At 56.9% G+C, this 25,550-nt stretch overlaps 3 protein-coding genes and 1 long non-coding RNA gene across 15 annotated transcripts; 1 reads left to right on the top strand and 3 right to left on the bottom strand.

Annotated features, from left to right (window-relative positions):
• Positions 1–104: 104 nt before the first annotated feature.
• Nxnl1 (nucleoredoxin like 1) lies at positions 105–3,141 on the bottom strand. Its single transcript, XM_063228069.1, has 2 exons — positions 2,738–3,141; positions 105–2,592 (listed from the first exon to the last, which is right to left on the bottom strand). Exons 1-2 carry the CDS (start codon positions 3,061–3,063, stop codon positions 2,256–2,258), a joined length of 663 nt encoding a protein of 220 aa, XP_063084139.1. The 5' UTR covers positions 3,064–3,141; the 3' UTR covers positions 105–2,255.
• Positions 3,142–5,396: 2,255 nt separating this feature from the next.
• On the bottom strand, positions 5,397–6,090 carry LOC134470965 (acyl-CoA-binding protein-like). Its single transcript, XM_063228070.1, has one exon. The coding sequence runs from the start codon at positions 5,826–5,828 to the stop codon at positions 5,565–5,567; it is 264 nt and encodes an 87-aa protein (XP_063084140.1). The 5' UTR covers positions 5,829–6,090; the 3' UTR covers positions 5,397–5,564.
• Positions 6,091–6,573: 483 nt separating this feature from the next.
• Slc27a1 (solute carrier family 27 member 1) lies at positions 6,574–25,191 on the top strand. 12 transcript variants are annotated; one of them, XR_010040256.1, is made up of 14 exons: positions 6,574–7,067; positions 8,208–8,375; positions 15,877–16,271; positions 16,410–16,652; positions 16,723–16,792; positions 16,962–17,125; positions 17,198–17,307; positions 20,658–20,867; positions 21,445–21,571; positions 21,668–21,805; positions 21,971–22,135; positions 22,275–22,421; positions 23,922–24,209; positions 24,675–25,191. XR_010040256.1 is itself a non-coding variant. In XM_063228060.1 (13 exons), exons 1-13 carry the CDS (start codon positions 6,775–6,777, stop codon positions 24,077–24,079), a joined length of 2,277 nt encoding a protein of 758 aa, XP_063084130.1. In that variant the 5' UTR covers positions 6,574–6,774; the 3' UTR covers positions 24,080–25,191. The 12 variants fall into 12 exon arrangements, 11 of the variants coding, with proteins under 11 accessions (XP_063084130.1, XP_063084128.1, XP_063084127.1 ...); XM_063228060.1 differs by having other exon boundaries at positions 17,073–17,125; positions 23,922–25,191; XM_063228058.1 differs by having other exon boundaries at positions 17,034–17,125; positions 23,922–25,191.
• LOC134470966 (uncharacterized) lies at positions 18,945–22,371 on the bottom strand. Its single transcript, XR_010040258.1, has 2 exons — positions 22,241–22,371; positions 18,945–20,189 (listed from the first exon to the last, which is right to left on the bottom strand). It is a non-coding gene; the product is annotated as an uncharacterized LOC134470966 (long non-coding RNA).
• Positions 25,192–25,550: the final 359 nt, after the last annotated feature.

Below are 25,550 nucleotides of genomic sequence, written 5' to 3'. Positions count from 1 at the left end.
AGCCTGCACAGTGTAGCCATTTGAGAGACCCTATCTCAAAAATACAAAACGGCTGGAGACAGAGCTTAAATCCCAGTGTGGGGGTAAAAAAGATATTTGACAAATTTGTAAATACTTTGCTTTTTTATTATTTCAGTCAACCCGTGGACACTGAACTATCAATGTCTCTTCTGTCGGGGCTGGGGATTTAGCTCAGCAGCATAAGTGCCTGCCTTGCAAGTGTGTGGTCGTGAGTTTGATCCCTGGTACCAATAAAAACGAAAACGGAAAAACAAAACAAAACAGAGAATGTCTCCTCTGTCTACCTCTTTCAATGCTTTGAGGAATCGATGCTCCCCTGCACTGCCCCTCTAGGCCCTTCACAAACTATGCACCCTTTCTTCCCACTGAGCTTTACAAAATGTTACTTTTAATCTTAAAAAGTTGAGGTGAAGCTAGGTGTGGGCAATGCCTACAATCCTGCCACTTAGGCGGCTGAGGCAGGAGGATTGCTATGAGTTTGAGGCCAGCCTGGGCTATATATTGAGATCCTGTCTCAAAAAAAAAAATCAACAACATAATTGAGGTGACATTTGCAAAAAATACCGTCGATTCAGTACATGGATAGTGTGACACCAACACTTCTGTGTAGCCCCAGAATATTTTCATCACCCTGAAAGGAGACCTTATCACCTGTAATATTCATCCTTACCCAGCCTGAGCTCCTGCAGCTGCTAACTAAAAACCATATATTTTTAATTGCGCATCAAGTGACAGGCCAGAACAGAGCACAGCCACGCCCTTTTGGCCCATAGATTGGCCTTGTGTCCTGGACATCTCATAGGATTAGGGTCACACACCACTGGCCTTTTGCCTGGCTCTCGACGTTCAGCCTTTTTTCAAAATTCTTCCACGTTGTTGTCTAGGACAATGTTCCACTCCTTTTCACAGGTGAGTAATATCCCACCGTATGTATGATTGTTGACCCCAGCCATCCTAGCAGTTGTGGTGCCTCCTTGCGGTTTTGATTTGTATTTTCCTAGTAACTGATGACATTGTACATCTTTTTCTGTGCTTGTTGGCTGTTTGCATCATCAGAGAAAGGTCCATTCAAGTCCTTGGTCTACCTTAGTAGTGGATTATCTCTTTTGTTATTGAGCTATAGCAAGTAGGTTATTCTTGTCTTATTTTGTTTGTCTTAGGGATTGATCTGCAGATTTGCACTGAGCAACACCACCAGCTCTGTTTTTCCTTTTCGTTTTCTGCTTTGCGATGAAGTGACCCTGAGTACCTCAGCCTGCCAGAGGGCTGGGATGACAGACGTTCGCCACCAAACACCACTTCGCTGTGACCTTTCGCGTTATTCTCATTACAGCCCAACGGTGGGAAGTATGCGGAAAGGGGAGGTGGACGAGATCAGTCACGGATGGGGGTGCGGTTTGGAGAGGGCTAGGCCCAGGAGAGGGCACAGATCTGCGTGTGCAGGAGGGCAACCTCAGTAAAGCGCTGACACCCACTTGAGCTGATTGGTTTCTGAAGGACGCAGAAAAACGTGATCCCTCAGGACTGCGTTTGAAGGCAATCTCGCATTAGGTGCGGAGCACGCAGTGCTTTTGTTACACAGGGACCCACACTTTACGTCACAGAGGCGCTACCTGAGGTCCTTTTCTAAGCTGAAGTACCGTCCGGAGCATCAGGGTCCAGGAGTTTGGGCATGGAGGTGATCAGGAAATGAGGTGCTAGTCCAGGCCCCGCCCCCACGCCCACCTGAAGCCTGCGTGCCCTCTTTCTCTGCCAGGGACTTTGTCCCGCCCCAAGCTGCGCCTCAAGTGACAGGCCAGAACGGAGCACGGCCACGCCCTTTTGTCCCCGCCCCCTGCCCAACACCCACCAGTAGGAGGTCAGAGCAGCACCCAGGTCCCGCCTCTGCCCCACCCACAGACCCCAGTCCTCCAGGTCATCCAGTGAGGGATCCCAACAGTTCCATGGCCCCGCCCCTACCTGTTGGGCCCCTCCCTGTCTGTTATCCTATGAAGGGGTCCCAATAGCTCCAGGCCCCGCCCTCCTCATAGCCTCGCCCCTTCCCCAGGGGCCCTGCCCAACCCGCCATTCAGTGACAGTTCACAACCGCGCCGAGGCCCCGCCCTTCTCCCTGGCCCCGCCCCCGCTCTGCGGGCCAGCCCCCTGTCTGACATTCTTAGAGGGGTCTCCACAGCTCCAGGTCCCGCCCTCCTGCCCTGCCCCGGGGCCCCGCCCCGACCGCCCTCCAGTGACAGTCAGAATAGCCCCCGGGCCTGGTCTTCCTCCCCGGCCCCGCCTTCCTCTCTGGTTCCGGCCCCGCCCTGCGGGCCCCACCCGTTCCCAGGCTCCGGGTTTACTCTGTACTTGCAGCGGCGCAGCGGCTCTGTCAAGCTGCGCGGCGGTGGCTCGTCCAGGTCCTCGGGCGGCAAGAAGCTGCGGTCCAGGATCTCGGCAGCCTCCTGCCAGTTGGCGAAGCAGGCAGGGCCCAGGCGCTGGATCTCCTCGGCTGCGTCGTGCGTGAGCACGTCTCCGTCGGGTTTGAGAACCACCACGGCCGGCAGGCGCCGCACGGAGAAGCGGTGGCCCAGGTCCCTGCGGGGCGGGGCGGGGCGGGATGGGGGACAGTGGCGGCCTGGCGGCTGCACCAGCCCCTCTGTCTGCACCCAGGGTCTTGCTAACCGGCCCCCACTGGACTCCAGCCTGGTCCCCGCCGGCCTCGGCCTCCCCGAGGGCTCACCTCCGCAGGTCATCTTCGAAGGGCAGGAACAGCCAGCGCTCAGGCATGTCCCTGAGGAACAGGGCCTGCTGCTCGGCCGAGGGGTCCTGTGACACGTACACCAGCGCCAGCTGCGCGGCGCGCACCACGTAGAACTCGTCCGTGAGACGCACAAAGAATTCGCGCAGCGCGGGCGCGAAGGCCTGGCACCGCTCGCAGCCCCACGCTCCGAAGAACAGCAGCACCAGCCGGTTCTCCAGCCGGCGGTCGAGCTCGGCCTCGGTCTCCAGCAGGTCCTGCTCACTGTTGTTGCGGACCAGGACGCGGCCTGAGAACAGCGACGCCATGGCCCGGCAGTCGCGAAGCCAGATCCGGGGTTAATCCCTGCCCTGACCTGGATCCTGGCCCTAAGGCGGCCCGGGGCGGTGAAGGGGGGGAGGCTGCTGGTGGGTCACCGAGGCCACAGGAGTGCCCTCGCGTGGTGAGTCCAGCACTCGGGAGGCTGAGGCAGGAGGATCGCCGCGAGTTCCAGGCTAGTCAGGCTACAGAGCCAGAACCTTGTCCCCCCACCCTCTCAAAAGAAAAAAAAGTTACTGGGCAAGATACAGACCTCCCTTTGTATCCAGGGGCGTGAGTTCCACGACTCCAGGTCCCCAAGTCACAGAAACTTACACTCCTTCGATGAACAGGGAAAGATTTGCATGCAAGCCAAACGTGTGCTCCCTAGTCTTTAAGTCCTCTGTAGGTGATTTGTAGCTGGCGCGCGCGCTGTGAACGCGGCCTGCGGAGTGGGTCTGCTGTGGTCCATGGGCCATGCCCATGAACGCAAGCGGCGCTGAGCCCCCCCTCCCCAGGGGATGCACCCAGGTCCTTCATGCTAAGCATCATCCCAGCCCTTTTGTTTTGATTCTGAGATAGGGTCTCGCTAAGTTGCCCAGTCTGGGCTCAGATTTGTGATCCTCCTGCCTCAACCTACACTACTGTTGGCCAATTTTTTTTTTCTTACATCCCTGCAATCCTCGGGCTGCAGGACCCGGGGCCAACTGTAATCTCGCACACAGAACTTCTATGGGGAACGGCCGGAGCCCGCGGGTCCCCTTCTTCAGTGCCCACGGGGCGCGGGTCCGAAAGCCCCGAGCTTGGGGTCATTGACTGCGGCGACCATGCCTGGCAGTGAGGAACATCAGTTATGCGTCCTCCTGTTTCCCCTTGCTTGAGCCGGGCTCTTCTCCGCAGGCACCGCCGTCGCAGCGCCCCTATCCGTCCACGAGGTGGCAGCAGCACCTGACGTGTGTGATCCGAGGGATGCAGATTGGGGATACTGCCAGGGCCCAGGGGACAGAATTGATCCCTGGCCGGGAGATGACAGCTCCTTTCTCCTGCCCTGGCGGGGTGAATGGTGGGTTGCTCAAAGGAAGAGGCTGTGACCTGATCCACAGAACCTGACCGTGGATCTGGTTTGGGAAAAAGGGTCTTTGCTGGTGTTCTTTAGTGAAGGATCTCCAGATCAGGCCTCCCTGAATTATAGAGATGGGTCATAAACTGCTGACAAGTGTCTTTAGGAAGAGACAGACAGCAGAGAATGGTGATGCACTCCTGTATTCTTAGCACTCGGGAGGCTGAGACAGGAGGATTGCAAATACAAGTTTGGCCAGGGTACATTTAGCGAGATCCTGTCTCAAAACAAATAAAATGACTGAATAAAGGTTTGGTAATGTAGGGGCTGGGGATTTAGCTCAGCGGCATAAGCGCCTGCCTTGCGAGCAGGCAGTCGTGAGTTCGATCCCCGGTACCGATAAAAAGGAAAAAAAAAAAAAAAAAGGTTTGCTGATGTAGCTCACTGCAGAGGCCCTGAGTTCAATCACAAGGACAGAGACACAGAGACAGGGAGAGTCAAAGGAGGAAAGGAGAGGGAGCCTGAGACAGAAAAGGAGATAGCTTGGTGAGCTGAGGTGGAGGCAGGAGGGTGAAGAACCCACTAAGGTGGCCAGGAGTCGCCAGAACCAGCGGGGCACGATGGGCCTGGCCACAGGCTCCGAGGGGCCTTTGTGGTGGTGCCCAGTGTCGGTGTGCAGGGAAGCTGTCCCTGCTCCCAGTGTCTGGGATACTCCTGTCGCCGGGCACTAGCAGGAAGGTACGTGCACCGGCCTGCAGCACTCGGATTCATCAGTGCAAACCCCACAGGCAGCCTTGGATTCGTTTCCACTCGGGCTGGGGACCACTCTGCTGGGGCTACCAGAGAGCCTGGTGCAACAGTCAGAGGGCTGACAGGACCCTGGAGCCTAAGAGCTTCTGTCTTGTCAAGGAGCAGGGTTTGGTCCCTTGTCCAGGCTCTGTAGGGACGCTAATGGCTGTGAGGAGGAATTATTTTCAGCTCTGAGATGGGATCTCACTGGGTTTCCTGGTCTGGTGTGTAATTGTGCTTCTCCTGCCTCAGCCTCCTAAGTAGCTGGGACTATAGATGTGCATTGTTATGTTCAGCTGCACCTGGGGGGGGGTGTGTGTGTTCGTGCATGTGTACACACGGCACGGCCTGGGGCTTGAGCTCATAGCCTGAGACTCACTAGGCAACTATGCTACCCCTGAGGTACAGCCAGGCCCCTGGAACAGGAAATTTTGTATTTTTTTTTAAATTCAAATAATATATTTCAGTTGATTTCAGATAAAAACTACTGGGTGAAGGGAGAGGTTAATGACCATTTCCACCTCTAATCTGTTAAGAGCCACATGCTGGAAACCCACCAAGAAGCTATAGTAACCAGCTATTTTCACAACATCCACAGTATTAGAAAACACAAGGCCTTATATCATTTTAGGTTAAATGTAGTTGGCGACCAAATCCAGTCTGTTACATTCCATTATTGTTCTTTAGCTCTTCTACTTTGTCGAAGTAAGCTTTCATGGCACTTTCTTTAGCAGTCCCTTTCAGCTGATTCCAGGCATCCCACTTGGCTTTGCCTTTGAGGTCCAACATCCCAGGCCGCTCTATATTTATGTTGCCCACAGTGGCTTGTTTGTAGTGGCTGTAAATGAACAACATCTCTTGGTCTGTTGGCTGGTCCTTGAGGTGCTTAACCTCCTCAGCAGCTTTCTCAAACTCAGCCTGAGACATGCCGGCGGGGTTACAGGACTTCGGCAGACAGTGTGTGGGAGACGAAGTATGGAAAGCTCTGGCATTGGAATTTTGTATTTTTTAAAAAAATACACAAGTGCCTGCCATCCCAGCACTGGAGAAGCTGAGGCAGGAGGATCACCACAAATTTGAGACCAGCCTGGGCTACATAGTAAAACCCTGTTTAAAGAAATAACCTCTCGTCAGATAAAAGGAAAAAAAAATCTGGACTTTAAAGCCTTTGCATTGTAGGGTGGAGGACAGGTGGGGGAGAACTGGACTAGGTACTGGCTGGGTCTTAGTAAACCCTGTAGGTGGAAGCAGGATGAAAGATGGAATAAGGCCAAGGGAAGGACTAGGGGGGAAGGGGTGTGTGAAGGTGAGCAGGAAAGGGGAGGGGAGGGGATGGGAGGAGGCTGGATAGAGAGGAAGGGAGGCAGGAGTGCAAACTGCGTAAGTGCATGGACCTCAGTGACCAGCTAGTGGCTGCCAGACCTATCCTTCAGCCTGTCTTTTTCTCTGAATGCACTGAACTCAGGACTTTCACCCCAACCCCTTTTTGTTTATTTTTGTCATTTTAAGAAAGGATCAAGCTGTGTGTGTTGGTGCACGGTTGTAATCCCAGCATTCAGGAGGCTGTGGCAAGAGGAGGACAACCTGGGCTACACAGCAAGACCCTGTGTCAAAAACCAAAAAACAAAGGACCTCCAAGTCAATAACTGTTATTCTCCTGCCTCAGCCTCCTGGAGTGCCTGGTTCACAGGTCTGGCTGGCCACCACACCCAGCTCTGCCTTCAGTTTCTTCACTGAAAGGTGGGCCCCACAGGCAAGACCTCAGCTGTCCTATCACCGCTGTCCCAGGCCTGAGGAGGCAGCGGGCCAGGATGGCCCTGGGCCTGTCCCTCCTCGCTCCCCACCCCCATCGCGCCTCGCTGCGTGGGGACCAATGGCAGCTGAGGGAAGGGGGGGGGCCCGCCCGGCCCTGTCCTCCGGTGCCACTGGAAGCTGCCTCTGGCTGCCTCCCAAGGAGGGCGAGGAAAGGTCGGCCAAGCAAGGGGCATTCCAGGCTCAGCAGGCAGGGCGGAGGGGCTGGGAGGCCCGAGGCAGGCGGGGACAGCCGGGGACACAGCGGCCGAGAGTTGCCACAGCTTGGCTGAGTCGGAGGTCGCTGTCTCCTCGGCCTCTCGCCCACCTAGCATCCAGCCCACGCGTCCAAGCCCAGGGACTGCGAGCACCCAGGTCAGTGCCGAGTCCTGGCCGGGAGGATTCCGAGGCCTCGAAAAGGACGAGGCCCTGCTTTCGGGGTGACGCTGGTTGGCCGGGCTCGGATCAGCACCCGTGGGGGCTCTGAAGGTGCGAGCTCAGGCTCCCGGCCCCGGGTGAGTATTGAAGACCGACAGGGTCTGCGGCTAGGCTTCCGCACAGGCTGGGGAAAGGAATCCAGCCCAGGCGGGTGCAGAGTGTGCGCCCGGGCCTCGCGCGCTCCCGAGGGCCAGCGCCTGGGGCCACGCCCCCTCGGAATCCTTGTGTTCCCTCCTCGGGCCCCCCCAGCGGCGGAGGCGTGGTTGCCCCGAGACCGCGGCCATCCTCGTGGCCGTTCTAGCCCCGAGTCTCGTTGCCCGTGGACTCTCTGGGCCGGAGCAGGAGCAATTTGTGGTCGCGGCCTCGGAAAGAGGGGGGACTTTGCTCTGCGGGAAGATGTGCTAGCCGCGAGACAGGTAGGAGGGGCAGCGTGGGCGGGGCTTAGGCTGCAGGGCCAGAGCGCAGCGCTTGGGCGTGATTTAGGCTGCAAGGGACGAAGCGCAGCGCTTCTCCTGGGGTGGCGCCTGCGTCCGCAGGGTTTGGGGCGGGGCTCCAGTGAATAGGGGCGGGGACAGCTCCGAATGGGAGGTCCTGCTTAGGGGTGGGGCTCCACTTTGGGATTCACATTTGTGGGCGGAACGGGAGGCTCGGCCTGGGGGCGTGGCTCAGGGAGCGGCGAGAAGACAGGGGCAGACCACAGGCTGTGTGGGCGTGGAGGTGGATTGAGGGACAGCGGACAGGGGTTGAGACAGGGGTTGAACTAGGGCCTGGCTCAGGACCGGGTAGAATCCGTGCTTTCTGAGCTAAACGGTGGGGTGGAGCTTTGAGCCCAAGGTCAAGGCTTAGGGTCGGTCTAGTAATGACTGACGTATGCAAATAGGTTTGGGGGCGGGTCCGGCTAGCATTATTAGCATGTGGGCGGGACTCCATGCTGAGGGCGGAGACTATCCAGAATAAACCAGGGAGGGGCGGGGCCTGGGGGGAGCCTGCGCAGAGTTGTGGGGCCGAATAAGGTAGGGCGGGGCAGGCGGGCCAAGCAGGTGACGGCAGTCTGTCCCAGCGCTCGCGTCCCCACAGGATGCGGCTCCCGGTTGCGGGCTCGGCCTCGGTGGCTTCGCTGGCGCTGCTTTGGTTGCTGGGCCTGCGGTGGACCTGGAGCGCGGCGGCCGCGTTCGGCGTCTACGTGGGCAGCGGCGGCTGGCGCTTCCTGCGCATCGTCTGCCTGACGGCGAAGCGGGACCTCTTGTGAGTGTGGCGCGGGATCACTGGGGGGCAACTCTCCCTGGGGACTCCCGAAGGGCGGGGATGAGGGACCCGGGGCAAGCGAGGCCAGGACCAGAAGGGGGACGGGCTGGGGGGCTGCAGGTGATAGATGGGAGTTCCTGTAGGTTGCAAGTGATCCGGCCTTTGGGGGCTGCTTTGGAGACTTTGGGGTACCCAGGTGGTACCTCGGGGCCTTCAGGCAGCTGTTGATGTCCCAGGAAGCTCCCTGGGGTCTCCGGTGAACGCCAGTGTCTTGGTGTCACCTTAGGATTGGGGTGCTGCGGTAGCTGCTGGGCGCCTTGAAGAGCTCTTCAGGTGTCTAAAGCCTGGGTGCTTCTAGGGGAGCCTTACAGATTCCTGCCCGACTAGGAAGCGTTGAGAGTGGAATCTGTGGAGCTTTGGGGGTGCCCAGGAGTGTGGGCGGTCTCCTGTGCTCCTGTGTGACTTGGAGGTTCTAGAGCCTGGCTTCTCTGTAGGATCTGTGTGGCCCGTGTGCAAGGGGTCCTGGAGGCCTCTGGGGTGTCTCTGGAACATGGGGACCCTTCTGGGCTGGAGCAGGCCCTTCTGGGGTTCCCAGGGTGAGTGTAAGGAGCAGCCCCAGGTGGGGGCACTGGTACTTGTGTGTGTAGGGATGGGCTTCCCAGAGAAGTGCAGGCACTGCACCCATTTTAAGGATGAAGAAACCAAAGTTTGCAGAGGTGGGGAAGAGTGGAACTAGTGGCATTGCCTGTGGACCGCCTACTCCTGAGCTTTGTAAAACCTTTCTTCTGGGTGCCACAGTCCCTCGATGCCCCTGGGTCTTTCTAGTGTGTAGAACTTTCTGCCTATTCTAGGCCTGTAGTGGTCACCCAGATGGGTCAGCTTCTCCGAGTTCAGGAAGGCTAGGTGGAGTAATGCAGCTGGCTCCTGGGTGTGCTCAAGTTCTTGAGGCACAGCTTTGGGGGCTGCACTGTCCCCCACTGCTCTCCCTGCCCTTCCCTTGGAGGTGTCTGTCTTGGAGCCAGCCGATCTCAGGCTCGTTTTTAGGTTGCCCTGGGTGGCAGTGTCCTAGCAGCAGAAAAGCCCATTTTGTCCAACTGCTCCTCTGCAGGAAACAGTTTCCACCTGCCGCCCAAGGCTGTACTGGCCGGTTTGTGCCCACCTGCTACACCTGTGCCGCTAGGGCCACTTGTCCCCAGGTTGGCCTGCTGTCCCAGCTCCCTTTGCAGGTGATGATCTGTGCTCTGGGTTCCTCTGCCCTTCACTGTCTGTGAAATGTCACCTCCCCTGAGAGTCCTCCCCAAACACTGTCTCTATCACACATACACCCTGCATGCTTGTCACCCTGTGACACAGTGGCCACCACGGTGGGCAGCCCACACATCTTCCTGCTGTGCTGAGCTCTTGCAGGCTTGGTCCCGAGGAGCACCCAACAGCCCCCCAATTTGCAGCACCTCTGTTCTTATCTTTTTTTTTTTTTTTTTTGGTACTGGGGATTGAACTCACGACCAGGCACTTGCAAGGCAGGTGCTTATGCCGCTGAGCTAAATCCCCAGCCCTCTCCTTATCTTATCTTATCTTATCTTATTTATTTATTTATGTATTGGGAATGAACTGAGGACCTTGTGCTTGTCTGCAGGCACTTATGCCACTGAGCTGCATCCTTGGCCCTCTGTCCTCATCCTGAGACAGCAGGCCCATGTGCATCACACTGTGTGATTTGTCCAGGTCATGGGGCAGGGTGGGACCTGGAGCCTGTGTTCTCTCCACTGATGGCATGGCACGAGCCTGAGATCAGCTGTTACCAGTGTGTCTGTGTTACCAGTGGTCTGGTCTCTTGCTTTTTTATTCTTTTACTTTTTGTGGGGTTTTTTGTTTGTTTATTTTTGAGTTGGGCTTTCACTATGCAGTTCAGGCTGATCTTGAACTCCTTGTGTGGTCTAGGCTGGCCTGGAACTCCCAGCAGTCCTCCTGTTTCAGCCTCATGAGTGCTGAAATGAGTAGGCACCACCACACTCAGATGCTTTTTAACATCTCCCTACATTGTGCCTGGAGCACAGATAGAGGCTACATCTTCCTTGGGGCCACTGTGGGTTGCAGCAGATGTGGGGGACATGTTTGGACCTTGCATACCCCCTATGCCCACCCTGACCCCTCTCCCTGACCCTGTGGCCCCTGGGAACATGCCTGCCTCTGCGTCCCCAGTGTGACTGGGTCCCCTTAGCATCCCCAACATAATCCTGCTCTTGCCTATGGAGTGGCCTGGTCCTTGTCTCCTGTGCTTGGTGTCCTGGGTGATTCCTTCCCATGGTTCCAGTGAATAGAATAAAAGAAAGGAAGCGGGTGATTGGGGTGCACACCTGGCCTCCCAGCTGCTCAGGAGGCTGAAGCAGAAAGATTGCAAGTTTGGGCCCAGCCTGGGCAACTTAGCGAGAGTGGATCTCAGAATTAGAAAAATAAAACCAAAGGGCTAGGGATGTAGCTCAGTGGAGATTGGAGATTGCTTGTGTGCCATGCACAGGGCCTTGAGCTTAATCTCCAGCATGGGGAGAGAGCAGAGAGAGGGAGTCAGACAGACAGACATTCAGAGACAGGAGAAAGAAACAGATGAAGAAAAAGAAGGGAAGGCAGTGAGCTATGGGTAGTTCTTCTGAGATGCAGTAATAAAAAGACTGTGACCCCCATCTCAGCTACACTTGCTCTGGTAACTAATGGAGCTTGCACAGGCCTCCCTGGATCAGAACTTGCTCACAGCCTTGTAAAGAGGGGTCACTATCTCTGTGTGGTGGTGCACACCTCCCATCCCAGCTGCTGGGGAGGCTGAGGCAGGAGGATTGCAAATGTGAAGTCAGCCTGAGCAACTGGGTGAGAGCTTGTCTGAAAAAAAAAAAAAAAAAAAAAAACCCACCAAAAAAAGAAAAACGAAAACCCAGCTGTGGACATAGCCCAGGGGAGCGTATTTTTGTACTGGGAATCATACTCATGACCTCACACTTGCAAGGCAGGTGCTTGTGCTGCTAAGCTAAATCCCCAGCCCTCAGGGGAGCTTTTACCCAGCATGGGGCCCTGGGCCCCTTACCCAGCACTGCAAAAGGGAAAACAGAAGAGAGGTCTATAATCCCATTTTGCAGGTGGATAAGCTGAGGCACAGAGGTCTTTTGTCCAGGAAGACATGCCTGGGGAGGTGCTGGGCTCCCGGGTCTGTCCTCTTGCCATTGTGGGACGTTGAATTTGCTGGGTTTGTGTGTGTATTCCTGCACACTACTAAGGATGGAACCCACGCACAGCTACACCCCCAGACTCTTTGAGGCTGGCTTCTGCTAAGTCACTAGAACTTGTAATCTTCCTGCCTCAGCCTCTCCCTGTCCTGGGATTCTGGCTGGCTGGTGTGGGTTCAGCAAGTCTACCCCCCTCCCTGTGCTGCGTGAAACCTGACCCCATTTACCCTTGTTGACTTCCTCCTGCCCGAGTCCTGGGACACAGCACAGAGGAAAGAGAGACCCGGAGGTTCCGACAGTGGGCCCTTTGTGCCCGGAGAAGGGGTGGCTTGGGTTGCTGCCTGTTGTGGCGCCTGGGCCTGTGGCTGGGACCCAGCTCCGGAATCCACCTCCCCCAAGCGGCCGGTAGGAGGGGAAGCAGGGCTGGCTGCCTGCTCCGCCGTGGTCCGGATGAAGGGGCCTTGCAGCGGGGGCTGCTTACCAGGGCTGTGGCTCTGTGTCCCCTTGAGTCCCAGCAGCAGAGCAGTCGCGTGTCTCAGGAAGTCCGGAGCCGGGCAGGTGTGTGGCCGGGCTCGGGTGTGCTGTGGCCGTACCCTGCGGCCCAGAGCTGCTCCTTCCCCTCCTCTGAGCTAGGCTTTCCATCTCTCCTACTTGGGGAAGCAGGCGCGTGCTGCCATCTGAAAGGCTTGTTGACCCAGACCGGACACTGTAGCCAGAAAAAGCCTCAGCCGGAATTAGGGAGCTCCTGTCTACCCCGCCCCTAGAGATTTACCTGTAACCCTATATCCCCCCACCCTTCGGAACCTGCCCCTGAGCCAAACGTGTGCCAATGAAATACCTGTGCATCTCTAATGGCCTTAGGGCACTGCCCTAAGCTTAGGCTACTTATATTCCCCCACGCCACGTGTCCGAGAGAGAGATCGCCAGATTCCAGCGGCCAGTGCCAGTCCTCTCTCCCCGTGTTCCCAGAATAAAGGCCTCTTTTGTTTTATACTCCTCATCTTTTGGAAATATTTTTTATCCTCTGGAAATAATCCTATCACCACCCAAAAGCATGTGGGGGCCTTAGGGCCCTGGCAGTTCTGTCCCAGGCTGCTGTGTGACCTCTCACCGAGCCCACTGCACGCTGGTGGAGGTGCACAGCAGGCGCTACTCAAATGTGGAGAACTGCAGTGCAGTGCTGGGGTTGAAGCCAGAGCCGTGCCACAGAGCCCACGTTGTTAGTTGAGTTGCTAGTGCGCCCCGGGTCTCACTCTGCAGCTCATTCCTAGGGAAGGCTGTGTGGCCCAGGCTCTGCCCTTGTCCTGTAGCTGCCCTGCCTTGCCCATAGATGGATGCGAAAACTGTTAACTTTTCATGTTTTTTATTTACTGGTGCTTTTATTTTGTTTCCCTTTTTGAGGTAGGGCTGTACAGTTCAGGGTGGCCTTGAACTCTGTAGTCCAGGCTGGTTCTTGGCAATCCCACTACCTGGGTCTCCTGAGTGCTGGGAAATTGGTTTTAAAATTTTAAACAAGTTTTAAATTTATGCTATCATGGATAGAATGGAAGGCTGTTTCTAAGAGCTACATTGCTAGCCTTTGGGTTTTTTTTTGTTTTTAAATTTTGAGACAGGGTCTCACTATGTTGCCCAGAATGGGCTCAAACTTAGGATCCTCTTGTTTTGTGGCTCAGGGTTCCATCCCAGCATGGCAAAAGTGAAAAACATAAATTTGGGGGGGGGGGAGGAAAAGAAAAGAAAGAAAAACCCAGCACTTCTGAACTGTCAACAGGACAGGGGCTACAGGAACTCAGCGCTTGGCCCAATTGGGTAGGCTGGGCACTGTGCGCACACTGTGAGGCTCCTGTGGGCGGAGCCTTTCTGACTTCTTCTTTGTTATTGTTCTATGTTTATTTTACCTAAAGACCGGGCTCAACAGCCACTACCTTGGGCCTGCCATTCAAGCCATCGCTGGAGCACACTTTCTGGCAGGCTGACTTCAGTCTGTCTGTCTCTTGGGGACGCTGCTCCTTGAATCCCTCCTGATCAGCTCTATGGCTTCCCCTCCTGCTGCTAGAGGATTCTGTGGGGAGCTCACTGTCTGCAGATGTCTTTATGCCCTGCCTTGTGCTTGCGTGGGAATGGAGTTCTAAGCCACAAGTGAAAGCTATTTTTCACTTTCTGTTTTTCTTTTCTTTTTTGTCTTTTGAGACAGGATCTCGCTAAGCTACTAAGTAGCTTAGACAAGGCTTGAACTTGCCACCCTTCTGCTTCAACCTCTCTTGATTACAGGTGTGTAGCACTGCACCCAACTTCCCTTTGTACTCTCACAGAGAGGCCTGTAGAGTTTTGGGCAACGTGGGACACCCCAGGCCCTGTCCTCCAAATATCCACATCCATCTCCTATCCCCATAAAAGGGTCTCATTGTCCCCACTTAGGGCCTGGTCTCAACCAGGGAACACAAGCCTGGTGGCCCCAGACAGCTGGCGCTTCTGTCACAGCTGAGAGGCCCTTAAGTCAGGTGTCTTCAGGACCTGCTCCTCCAGGGCTCCTGCTATCCCACTTTGTTGCTGTGCTGGGGACAGGACTAGGTTGGCCACACGGCACCGTGTCACACAGCTGCCCTCCCCCAGGCCACTTGGGTAATCGAGTGGTCACATGCATGTCAATTACAATGAACACTGGGCCCTCTTTCTGTTCCCCTTTCTTCCTCCCTCCTGCCCTTGATAGTCCTGGGACTCAGACCCAGGGCCTCTTTTTATTTTTTGACACAGGATCTCACTAAGTCCCTAAGGTGCCCAGGCTGGGCTCAAACTTTTCATGCTCCTTCCCCAGCTTCTCACAGTGCTGGGGGCATGGCAGCATACTACCATAGCAAGCTTTTAAGAACATTTTAAAAGTTTACTACTTGGGAGGCTGAGGCAGGCAGATGGCAAGTTCAAGACCAGCTTGGGTAGTTTATCAAGACAATCCATTTCAAAATAAAATAAAGGTAAAACAGGCTGGGGATGCAGCTCAGTGTGAAAACCCTTGGTTCAGCCCTCTTTTACTAAAAAAGCTTTACTCTGGGAAGTGTCCACCCCTTGGACCCCATGGTGCAGACACTGTCCCCCGCCTGTGTGACACCCCCCAGGAAGTGCAGAAGAGCAGCAGCTGAGTCTCTGCTGTCCCTGTGTCCTCTCCACTATCCCTGCCCCATTTGGCTTGCGGATGCAGGAGGAGCCTGGTGCTGCACAGGCACGTGGATCACAGGCTGCCAACGTGGCTGCTCCTGTGTGCACACTGTGGTGTGACCAAGAGTCTTGGTCTCCCCAGTCCCATCCTGAGAGCCAGGACCCCAGGAGAGCGCACCCCTACCCATCTCCATTACCTGTGGGGTCCCCTACTCAGGAGGCTGAGGCAGGAAGGTCACTAGTTTGTTCATCTCTCTCCCAGAGAACTGTGAGCCCCTGAGGTGGGGCTGGTGGCTCTGTCGATGGCTCTGTCCTCAGAACTGCCTGGCACAGGGAAGGAGAGGGGAGCAGACACAGCATGGATTATCTTCAGTACTGGAGAAGGAACCCAGGACTTCTGTGTCTCACCAGGCAGCCCTTTCATCTTTTATTCTGAGGCAGGGTCTTGCTAAGGCACTAAGTTGCCCAGGTGAACTTGTCATCCTCTTGCCTCAGCCTCCCAGAGTGCTGGGATTACAGGCGTATGGCCCTCATCTGGCTCCCAGGCTGGATTTAACCAGGATTTTGATGCTAAAGGGGTGGCAGGCTGGTAGCTAGCAGAGGCTGAAGAGAACTAGTGAGGATGGGCAAGGCTGGGTGGTGGCGGCCAGGAACTGGGAGCAACGGCCGCTCCACTGAGATGGTGAGGTTCCTGGGCTGGGACCAGAAGCAGTCTTGCTGGTTTGTTTTTTTTTTTCTTGGACACACCTGTTCCCACCTGTTGGCCACCTGCTATAGCGCTCACCCCCACCATCATCCACCATAGTGATGTCCCCTCTGCCCACCTGGGGCAGAAGTGGCCCCTCCCCCCAGCCAGGAGCACCTGGTGTTGATTTGGTCACCTGTGCTGGCCCTGGGGCTTGATGGCCACTTGAGACCTCATCATGGGGTCCCTGGAGAAACATCGGTGGCTTGGACCGGCTGACCCGGCTGGGGCAGGACAGGGTCCATACTGTGCAGCTGGTTGGTGACTGTCTCCTCCCCTTCTTCCCCGGTTGGTCAGCAACCACAGCGCCAAGCGCGGTGGTATGACCCCGGTGCAGATGCTGAGGCTGGGGCAGTGCTATGACAGTGGCCTTGTCTCCTCCCCACAGTGGCCTCTCGGTTCTGATCCGTGTGCGCCTGGAGCTGCGGTGGCACAGGCGCTCGGGCCACACCATCCCGTCCATCTTCCAGGAGGTGGTGCGGCGGCAGCCCGAGCGCCTGGCGCTGGTGGATGCCGGCAGCGGCGCGAGCTGGACCTTCGCCCAGCTGGACGCCTACTCCAACGCTGTGGCTCAGCTCTTCCTCCGGCTGGGCTTTGCACCGGGTGACGTGGTGGCTGTCTTCCTGGAGGGCCGGCCGGAGTTCGTGGGGCTGTGGCTGGGCCTGGCCAAGGCGGGCGTGGTGGCCTCACTGCTCAACGTGAACCTGAGGCGCGAGCCGCTGGCCTTCTGTTTGAGCACCTCAGGCGCCAAAGCGTTGATCTACGGCGGGGAGATGGCAGCCGGTGAGCGGGCAGCAACAGCGGGAGGGCCTCGGGAGGCCGAGGTAGGAGGATCCCAGGTTCAAGGCCAGTCCGAGCAACTTAACAGCTGCTGTGTGCAAAATGAAACGGGCTAAGAGTGTGACCCTGTGCGAGGTCCAGGTTCAGTCCCCAGCCGGAGGAAAGGAGCTGGAGGGTCGGGAGGCCGCAGGGCGTGGGCGGGAGTGACGCCATGTGGCGCAGCTGTGGCCGAGGTGAGCGCGCAGCTGGGGAGGAGCCTGTTGATGCTGTGCACTGGCGCGCTGGGACCCGAGAGCCTGCTGCCCGACAGCCGCCTGCTGGACACCCTACTGGAGGAGGTGCAGCCCGAGCCCCTGGCACCACCTGCAGGCAAAGGCATGGATGGTGAGTGGGGTTCTGCGCTTGCCCCCCGCCCGCGCCCCGTGCCCGAGCCCCCAATGCTCCCTCTCCGCAGATCGCCTCTTCTACATCTACACATCGGGGACCACGGGGCTGCCCAAGGCTGCCATCGTGGTGCATAGCAGGTGAGGTCTGCATGAACAGGGCTCAGGCCTGTGGGTGGCTCTGCAATATCGCAGTGGGTCCCTTCCCCTTGCTAGGCTCTGTTCCCCAACTGTCTCCACACCTCCGAAACTGCCTGCTCCAGTGCAGCCCCGCTGCCCCCACAAAGTTGGGGTCCTGGTCCTGCCCCAGCCCCAGGACCTTCGCATGCGCGGTGCCCTGGGTAGGACGCCTGGACCGTCAGGCGGCCGCTCCCTGCTCCAGGTACTACCGCATCGCAGCCTTCGGTCACCACTCCTACAGCATGTGCCAAGCGGACGTGCTGTACGACAGCCTGCCCCTGTACCACTCCGCAGGTACATGGGGACTGTGGGGTGCGGGGTACGGGTGCGGCAGGGCTGGGCTAACTCCTGCCCCATCCCTCATAGGCAACATTCTGGGCGTGGGGCAGTGCGTTATCTATGGACTCACCGTGGTCCTGCGCAAGAAGTTCTCGGCCAGCTGCTTCTGGGACGACTGCGTCAAGTACAACTGCACGGTCAGCCCCATCCCTGGTCCCGCCCAAAACCAGCCAGCCCCACCCACAGACTGGGGCCTGTCCCTAGACACATCCTCGCCTTCCCACCTCAGACCTGGCCCACCAACAGAACACCTTACCCATCCCTGCCGGTCAGGCCCCACCTATAGCTTTCCCTACACCGATCCGATAGTGCTCCGCCCACCGACACGCCTCCACAGACCAGACCAGCCCCTCCCCCAGCCTCAGACCGCCCTCCTGGCGCCGGGGCCCTGTCCCTTCCGTGTCCCTGCTCTTTCTGTGCCCGGGGGTCTTGGGCAGGCGGTTCAAGTGTGGACAGGAGTAACAGCGCCTGGGCGCTGGATCTGTCATAGGCTGAGAAGTCTGCATGTAAACACATCGAAATCTCCATGGCAGCCAAAGGGATCGTGTCCATTTTGCAGAGAGGAAACTGATGCTCGTAATGCAGCTGACACTGGGTTCAGGGTGCCGTGTGCTGGCCTGTGCACCTTGCAGACTAACATGTTGGGGAGCTGGGGGGTCCCCAAGAGTGAGGATGGGGTGTACCCGACCGTTGTGTCCCAGTGGTACACAGGACTGTAGAGGCTGTGCATTGGGACGCTCTGGCCCTGTCTCCAGGAGGTCCTGGGCTCCGGCACCAGAACTAAAGGGAGAGAGGGACGCAGGGAAATCTTGGGGAGTCTGGACACCAACAGGCTGCAGCAGGAAAGGGGTGCGAGGTGCCAGCAATGGCAGGCCGGGAGGTGACTCACCTTGGAGGGGGGCAGAGGCCGGCCCTGGCCACGCATGAGGTGCCAGCGACTGTGTAGGGGCCTTCTGCAGGACCCCTGGGCTCGGAGCTGCCTGCCTGGTGTGCGGGGGCCTAGGTTCCAACCTGGCATTCGAGGCAGAGTGGAAGTGAACAGCTGGTGTGTCCACGAGGTCATCACTTTGGTCCGGTCCTAGAAAATCATGTCCCCTAAAGGGACACTAGTGTGATAGCCACCCCTCCCAGCTCTTGGCAGCCAATGATCAGCTTCCCAAGTCTGTAGGCTCCTGCCTGGGAGCTCCACAGCCAGGGATCACACATGATGCTAATCTTGGCTCTACTCTGGGGTGAGGGCTGGAAGCCTCGCTCCGCCGCTAGGCACAGTGGCCATGGGTTCTCATGGGAGGGGGTGGCCCAGCTCCCTGCATGGCTGCACTGGACGTGTCTGTTCTCTTCCTATGCCATGACTCTTTGGTATTGAGGCTGTGCTGCACAGCCTCTGCTCTTGGGCTCCCAGCAGGCCAGGCCTGGGCACTGGTGCCACCTTGCCATGCAGAGAGGCATGTTCCAGGCAGGAAAGGGACCTCAGTGATCAGGGGCACACAGGAAGCACAGACAGGAAGGTGAGGCTGGACAGCTGACATTTGACCTCCCTTGAGGCTTGCTTAAGGACTTGGCAAGAGCCTGTCTCAAAATAAAAAAGAAGGCCAGAATGTGTGAAGGCCTGGAGTCAAGTCTCCTGTGCCATAAAAGAAAACAAAAAAGGCTTTAAGGAGATGACGCAAGTTCTGGGTGGTATAGAAAACAGGGACAGGGCAGGAGGTGAGGTTCACTCAGCTGGAGCTTATGTGACCGGCGCAGCTCCAATGAAACAGGAGACAGGAGATGCTTTTGTGGACGACAGTTAACTGCTAGTTTATTTAGGCGGGCTCTGGTTTATATATTCGGCCGTGACCAATCACAGGCTGCCACAAGGAAGCAGGGCGGGAATGGGATGTAGGCTCCGGCTACTATATCCAGCTGTGGCCAATCAGGAGTTGCCACAGAGTATGGAGTGAGCACGAAGTGCACACGGGTTGGCTAATTTAAGGAGGGACGTAGCGCATTGCGGAAGCTGGCGTGGTCCTTAGTCCCGGGTGGGGTATGGTATGTTGAGCGCCTGCGCCCAACACTTATGAAGCTGGCAAACCGAGTCCAGCCCTGGTTTGGATCTCATTATCTTGGCTGGTTTTGAGCGGTGGAGTCCTGGCCCTGGGTTCCATAAGGTGGCCTTCGAGGTGCAGCTTTCCCTGGACGTAGAGGACTTCAGGGCCAGGATGGCCACCATGGCATTGGTCATCCTCCCGATACCCACAATCGTGGGAGGAGAGTTAAGGGCTCGCAGGTTCCTGGGGTCAAGCCCATGCTGGCCCCAGGCTGAGGTGGCAGGGCGGGTACAGAGTGTCCCAGGTCACCAGGAAGTGGGGAGGTGGTGTGCAGGGGTCAGCAACAATAATTAGCCTTTCCAGGCTGTGCCTTGGCCCCTGGGAAGACCAGGCCAAAGCCTTGACAGTCTTGGAGTTAGGATTGGACAGCTGCAAGCCCTGGAGATGCTGGAAATGCCTCGTCACCTCAGTGCAAGTCCCCAGCCTTGCAGTTGGTGCTGGTGTTCATACAGGGGCTACCCTGTGCATGTGGTGTGGTGGCCTAATGTGACCCTGGCCTCAGAGTCGCTGGTTGCCCACAGCTGTGGCAGCTACAGCTGTGCCTGGCCGTGGGGTCACCATGCTTGGGAACTGTACCACCCCCAGCACTAGGATGGAACCCCCCCAACCCAGCAGGTGCCTAATACTAAGCTGCATCCCCGGTACTTTTTTTATTTTTCAGTTTTGCGATAGGGTCTCCCTGAGTTGCCCAGGCTAGTTTCAAACTAGCCATCCTCTGCCTCAGACGCTCTGTAGCTGGGGTTACTGTGTACATGAAGCCAGATTGGTCTTGATTGACCTCGGATCAGCCTCAGGCTCGTCTTCCTAGTGGCTAGCAGCTCTGTCTCATGCTCCACCACGCACAACTTGGGGCGCCATAGGCTCGGCAGCTGCAGAAGCTCTGGAGCTCTGGACACGCAGGGAGCCGGAGTGCACATCCGGTCTAGTGGCTGTGGGTGGAAAGCGCTGTCTTATTTGCAGTGCATGGCACTGAACTCGGGGCTTTAGCGTCCCAGGCCTCTTCATTGTTATTTTGAGATACAGTCTTGCTAAATTACTGCTTCCTGGGCTGGGCCTGCCTCCCAGCGCAGAGTGTCATGTGCCTTGGTCTACGCAGGCTCAGCTGCAGGGGCTTCGTGGCCGGGGGCTGCGTGCTGAGTTCGCTCCTAGAGTGGCGTCTAGTGGCCCTGGATGCTCAATCCCTGCTGGGTTCAAATCCAGCAATTTGCCCCTGTGCCCTCAATAACCTTGCACTGGTACCCCATGAGCCTCAGTGTCTCTCTGTAAACTGGGGGGCACTATCCACAAGCCCGTGACAAGATTAGCAGAGGGGTCCCTGGGGTTGGGGCCCGCGAAGCACCACAGGGTGGGCAGTGTGCTGCGGGAGGGGCAGCTGTGAGTGCATGCCTGTGCTGTAGGTGGTGCAGTACATCGGTGAGATCTGTCGCTACCTGCTGCGGCAGCCAGTGCGCGAGGCTGAGGCACGGCACCAGGTGCGCCTAGCTGTGGGCAATGGCCTGCGCCCTGCCATCTGGGAGGAGTTTGCGCGGCGCTTCGGGGTGCGGCAGATCGGGGAGTTCTACGGTGCCACCGAATGCAACTGCAGCATCGCCAACATGGATGGCAAGGTGTGGGCCAGGGCTAGGACAGGCACTGAGTCGGGGTGGGGGCTGACAGGCCTGCTTCACCGCGCCTGGCTAACAGGCAACAGAGGACGGGCAGGGCCGCTGCTAGCCTGGCACGACGCACACACCTTGTCAGTAGCCAGACCCCCCCACCCCCCCAGGGCGCACACCTGTGAGCCCAGCACCACAGGAGGCTGAGGCAGACAGATCATAAAGTTTCAGTCCAGCCAGCAGGGGGCCTCAGTGCCTTAAAGAGACCTTATCTCAGGATAAAAAATAAAAAGGGTTGGTGTGCAGATCAGGGCGAAGGCCCTGAGTTCAACCCAGTATCGCTGCCACCACCGCCAAAACGAAATTGGTTAAGTGTGCCTCAGCGCTCTTGGGTGACCCCATGGTGTGGAAAGTGTGGTCAGTGCGTGGGTGGGTCCGGGTGGGTGCTGTAGAGCAGGACGAGACTGCCAGCCGCGGGTCCTCGCATGGCTGCCCGGGAGGCAGGAGGCCCTTAGTGGGAGAGGGATGCTTGCGGTCTGTAGTTACCCCAGGTCCCCACACCCACACAAGCCGACCCGGCCCTCCCCAGGTCGGCTCCTGCGGCTTTAACAGCCGCATCCTGCCGCACGTGTACCCCATCCGGCTGGTAAAGGTCAACGAGGACACCATGGAGCTGCTGCGCGACGCGCGCGGCCTCTGCATCCCATGCGAGCCCGGTGAGCTGCCGCCCCATCCAGGGTTCCCGTGTTCCCGTGTTCAGGCGGGGGTCTCCACGTCCATCGTCCACTCATCCAGCGTGGCCTTCTCCCCAGGGGAGCCCGGTCTTCTTGTGGGTCAGATCAACCAGCAGGACCCACTGCGCCGCTTCGACGGCTATGTGAGCGAGAGCGCCACGAGCAAGAAGATCGTGCACAGCGTCTTCCACAAGGGGGACAGCGCCTACCTCTCAGGTGCCAGCGAGGCGGCTGCACCCGGACAGCGCGTCCCTCTCTCCACATACCGCCCCGCCCACCACGTGAAAAACACGCCCACCGTACAGCCCCACCCTTTACGTCTCATTCGCCCCGCCCCATGCCTCACCACGCCCCCTCCACTCCTTGCCCTGCCCGCCGCAGGTGATGTGCTAGTCATGGACGAACTGGGATACATGTATTTCCTCGACCGCAGCGGGGACACCTTCCGCTGGCGCGGGGAAAACGTGTCTACCACTGAGGTGGAAGGCGTGCTGAGCCGCCTGTTGGGCCAGGCGGACGTGGCTGTGTATGGCGTAGCTGTGCCAGGCAAGCTCAGGGTGCAGCAGTGACCCTGGGGGGTGGCAGTTCTGGGAAAGCCAGCCAGAGGCTCGGGGTGTAAGGGTGCCGCTGGGCAAGGCACGACCCACATACCTGTGCGGGATCTCAGCCGAGCCTGTCTTCCTAGGAGTGGAGGGGCGAGCGGGCATGGCGGCCATCGCGGACCCCCGCGGCCAGTTGGACCCCAACTCCATGTACCAGGAACTGCAGAAAGTGCTGGCGCCTTATGCACGGCCTTTGTTCCTGCGCCTGCTGCCGCAGGTGGACACCACTGGTAGGCTGTCAGCCTGGTGACGCAGGGTTCCCTCTGACACGGTTATGTGGCACTCAGTTTTGTGTCTCTCCCATCCCACCTGCGACCTCAGGGAGGATGCAGTTTGTTTTGTGTTTTTTGAAAGACACTTTTTTTTTTTTTTTTTTTTTTGGTGCCGGGGATTGAGTTTACAACCTCTAATTTGCCAAGCAGGCATTTACACCGCTGAGCTAAACCCCCGGCCCCTATTTTATTTTTGAGCCACGGTCTGGCCATGCAGTTCAGGCTGCCCTTGAGCTAGCTCATTTTGTAGCCAGGCTGGTCTCCAACTTGTAGCGAGTCTCCTGCCTTAGCCCCCTGACCAGTGGGATGACAGGAGTGCAACACCACACCCCATTCCTTTTTCTTTTTGATTTGTGGGGGTTCTTCCTAATATTTAATTCCTTATCAGTTTCAGACATCGTCTTGTTTTTTTCCTCTGTGTGTAGGAGACAACTCAGGGTCTCCCATATACTAGACAATCTGGCACCACTGAGCCCCACACCCACGGTTCTTATTCTTGAATCTATCAATCTTGTCCGTGATGCCTTCTGTTGAGAAGACACCCTTAATTTTGAGACAAATTTATCTTTTTAAAAATTGGATACTTTGTAATTTTAAGTTTTGATTTTAAAAATTACCTTCCCACAGCATGTTGGGAGGCTAAGTCAGGAGCATACTGAAGTTGAGACCCATGTAGACAACTTAGCAATTTAATGAGACCCTACTTCAAAATTTAAACAATAAAAACAGAAGAGGGGCAGGAATGTAGCTCAGTGCGAAAGCCCAGGATATAATCCCCAGTACTGAAAAAAGAAAAACAACAAAAACCCAAAACCTTTCCAGCTCTGACCGGCGCAGCTCCAATGAAACAGAAGACAGGAGACGCTTTTGTGGACGACAGTTAACTGCTCGTTTATTTACAAGCGGGCTCTGGTTTATATATTGGCCGTGACCAATCACAGGCTGCCACAAGGAAGCAGGGCGGGAATGGGATGCAGGCTCCGGCTACTATATCCAGCTGTGGTCAATCAGGAGTTGCCACAGAGTATGGAGTGAGCACGAAGTGCACACGGGTTGGCTAATTTAAAGAGGGACATAGCGCATTGTGGAAGCTGGCGTGGTCCTTAGTCCCGGGTGGGGTATGGTATGTTGAGCGCCTGCGCCCAACACAGCTCTACAGTACATATGCCCACCTTCACTTTATCCCTCGAACTCGGAGTCCTTAGGGTTCTCACAAATCATTTTAGAAGCACCTAATGCCGGGTGGGAGACTTATGAATGCCCAGATAGTCCCTTCTGCCTCCCTGTGCAAGCCCGTCCAGGATTAGCTGCGAAGCACGGGCGTGGCCATGTGCCAATAAAGCTTTATTGACACACGCTGGCGGGGGTGGGGATGGGGTAGGCTAGGGAGTGAGCCCCTGTTGGACGCTAACCTCTGACCGGCTTGACACATGGCCGCCTGCCCTCCCCTCCCCACAGGCACCTTCAAGATCCAGAAAACCCGGCTACAGCACGAGGGCTTCGACCCGCGGCAGACCTCCGACCGGCTCTTCTTCTTGGACCTGAAGCAGGGCCACTACCTGCCGCTGGACGAGGCGTTGTACATGCAGATCTGCTCTGGCGCCTCGGCACTCTGACGCGAGCGGCTGATCAGGGCGCACGTGCCCCCCCCCCCCCCGCAGAGCAGCGCACGTGTGTGCCACGCAACGTGGCCGGAGCGCACGTGAACGTGACACCTCGCTGGGGTGGGGGCTCGCGCCTCTTTTGGTACGTTTGTCTGTCTTCTGCCTCCCTGCTTGCTTCTTGTGGGTGGGCGGGCGTGGACCTGACCCGCAGACGCTGGGGCGCCCCCTGATGGTGCGGTGACCCCTGACTCGTGGCTGTGGCCCAGTAATGCGACTGCCTGTCCACCCACTGGGGACTTGGTCCTGCTTGGTTCTGAGAAACCCGCCAGGCCGGGCCACAGGGGCCCAGGGCAGGCACCACGACGACTTCACTCACGCGGGACGGGGCCTGGATGGGCCTGCACCGTCAGACGGGACAGTGTGTGGCTGCGCCAGTGGGCAGGGCCAGTGCATAATGTTCACTGGACACTGCAGGACCTAGGAAGGAGCTAGAGATCCCCGGCACCAAGCTGCAGCCCCAGTCCTTTCTTATTTTTTACTTAGAAACAGTTTCACAGTCATTGGATTTTTCCAGGCTGAGTGTGAGTTTACGCTCCTCTTGCCTCAGCCTCCTAGGTAGCTGGGATCACTGGCCTGAGCCACAGTGTGGGCCAAGTTTCCACCCTCAGTAAGTGAACGCTGAAACCATGAGACACAGCCACCTCGGGACCAAGGGGCCAAGGGATAACATCGCAGTCCTGCAGCTTGGTGGTCCCAGGGGTTGGTGACAGTTAGCCTGTGGACCCGGAAAGCTGCCCTCCCCGTTTCAGGTTTGGTTTTTAAAAAAATGTTGGAATATCTTCACTATATGTGTTTCAGGATTGGGACTCACGTTTAAATGCAAGTTTGTTTACTCCATATTTGGGGACAAGGTCTTACTAAGTTGCACTTACTAAGATCTTACTAAGGCTGCACTTGAATTTGAGGGCTCTCTGCTTCAGCCTCCTGGAGTGCTGAGATTACAGCCCTGTACCATGTACCATGCTCAATTTAGATACAAAATTTATGTTTAAAGAAACACCGCATACACGTAGTCTGAAGATAGTTATATACTGTTTTCAATAGATGTGTCCATAAGTGTGTAATAGTCTACTTGTATCTCCATATCACTGCTTAAAGTTCTGGATTTGGGAGGCCCAGGGTGAGTCTCAGAGAGTATTTGCTTGGATGCATGGGGCCCTAGGTTCAACCCACAACAGATACCTTAAAAATAATGCTCAAGTGTCACATTTGGGGGTATTTTAGGTTTCAGGTTTTTGGATGAGGATGTTCAATGTGTATCACAAAAAACTTAATTTCCCTAAAACTGTCCACTGTTAGGCATGGTGGTAGTCATGGCACTCAGGAGGCTGAGGCAGAAGCCTTGCTGTGAATTCAAGGCCAGCCTGGGCCACAGCATGGGACTCAGTCTCAAAAATACAAATGAAACCCTCATTGCTCACCT

Source organism: Cavia porcellus, unplaced genomic scaffold, assembly GCF_034190915.1.
Source record: "Cavia porcellus strain 051 isolate PalLab524CR breed Dunkin Hartley unplaced genomic scaffold, mCavPor4.1 scaffold_17, whole genome shotgun sequence".
NCBI classification, from domain to species: domain Eukaryota; kingdom Metazoa; phylum Chordata; class Mammalia; order Rodentia; family Caviidae; genus Cavia; species Cavia porcellus.
This window is presented reverse-complemented; position numbering and strand designations above follow the sequence as displayed.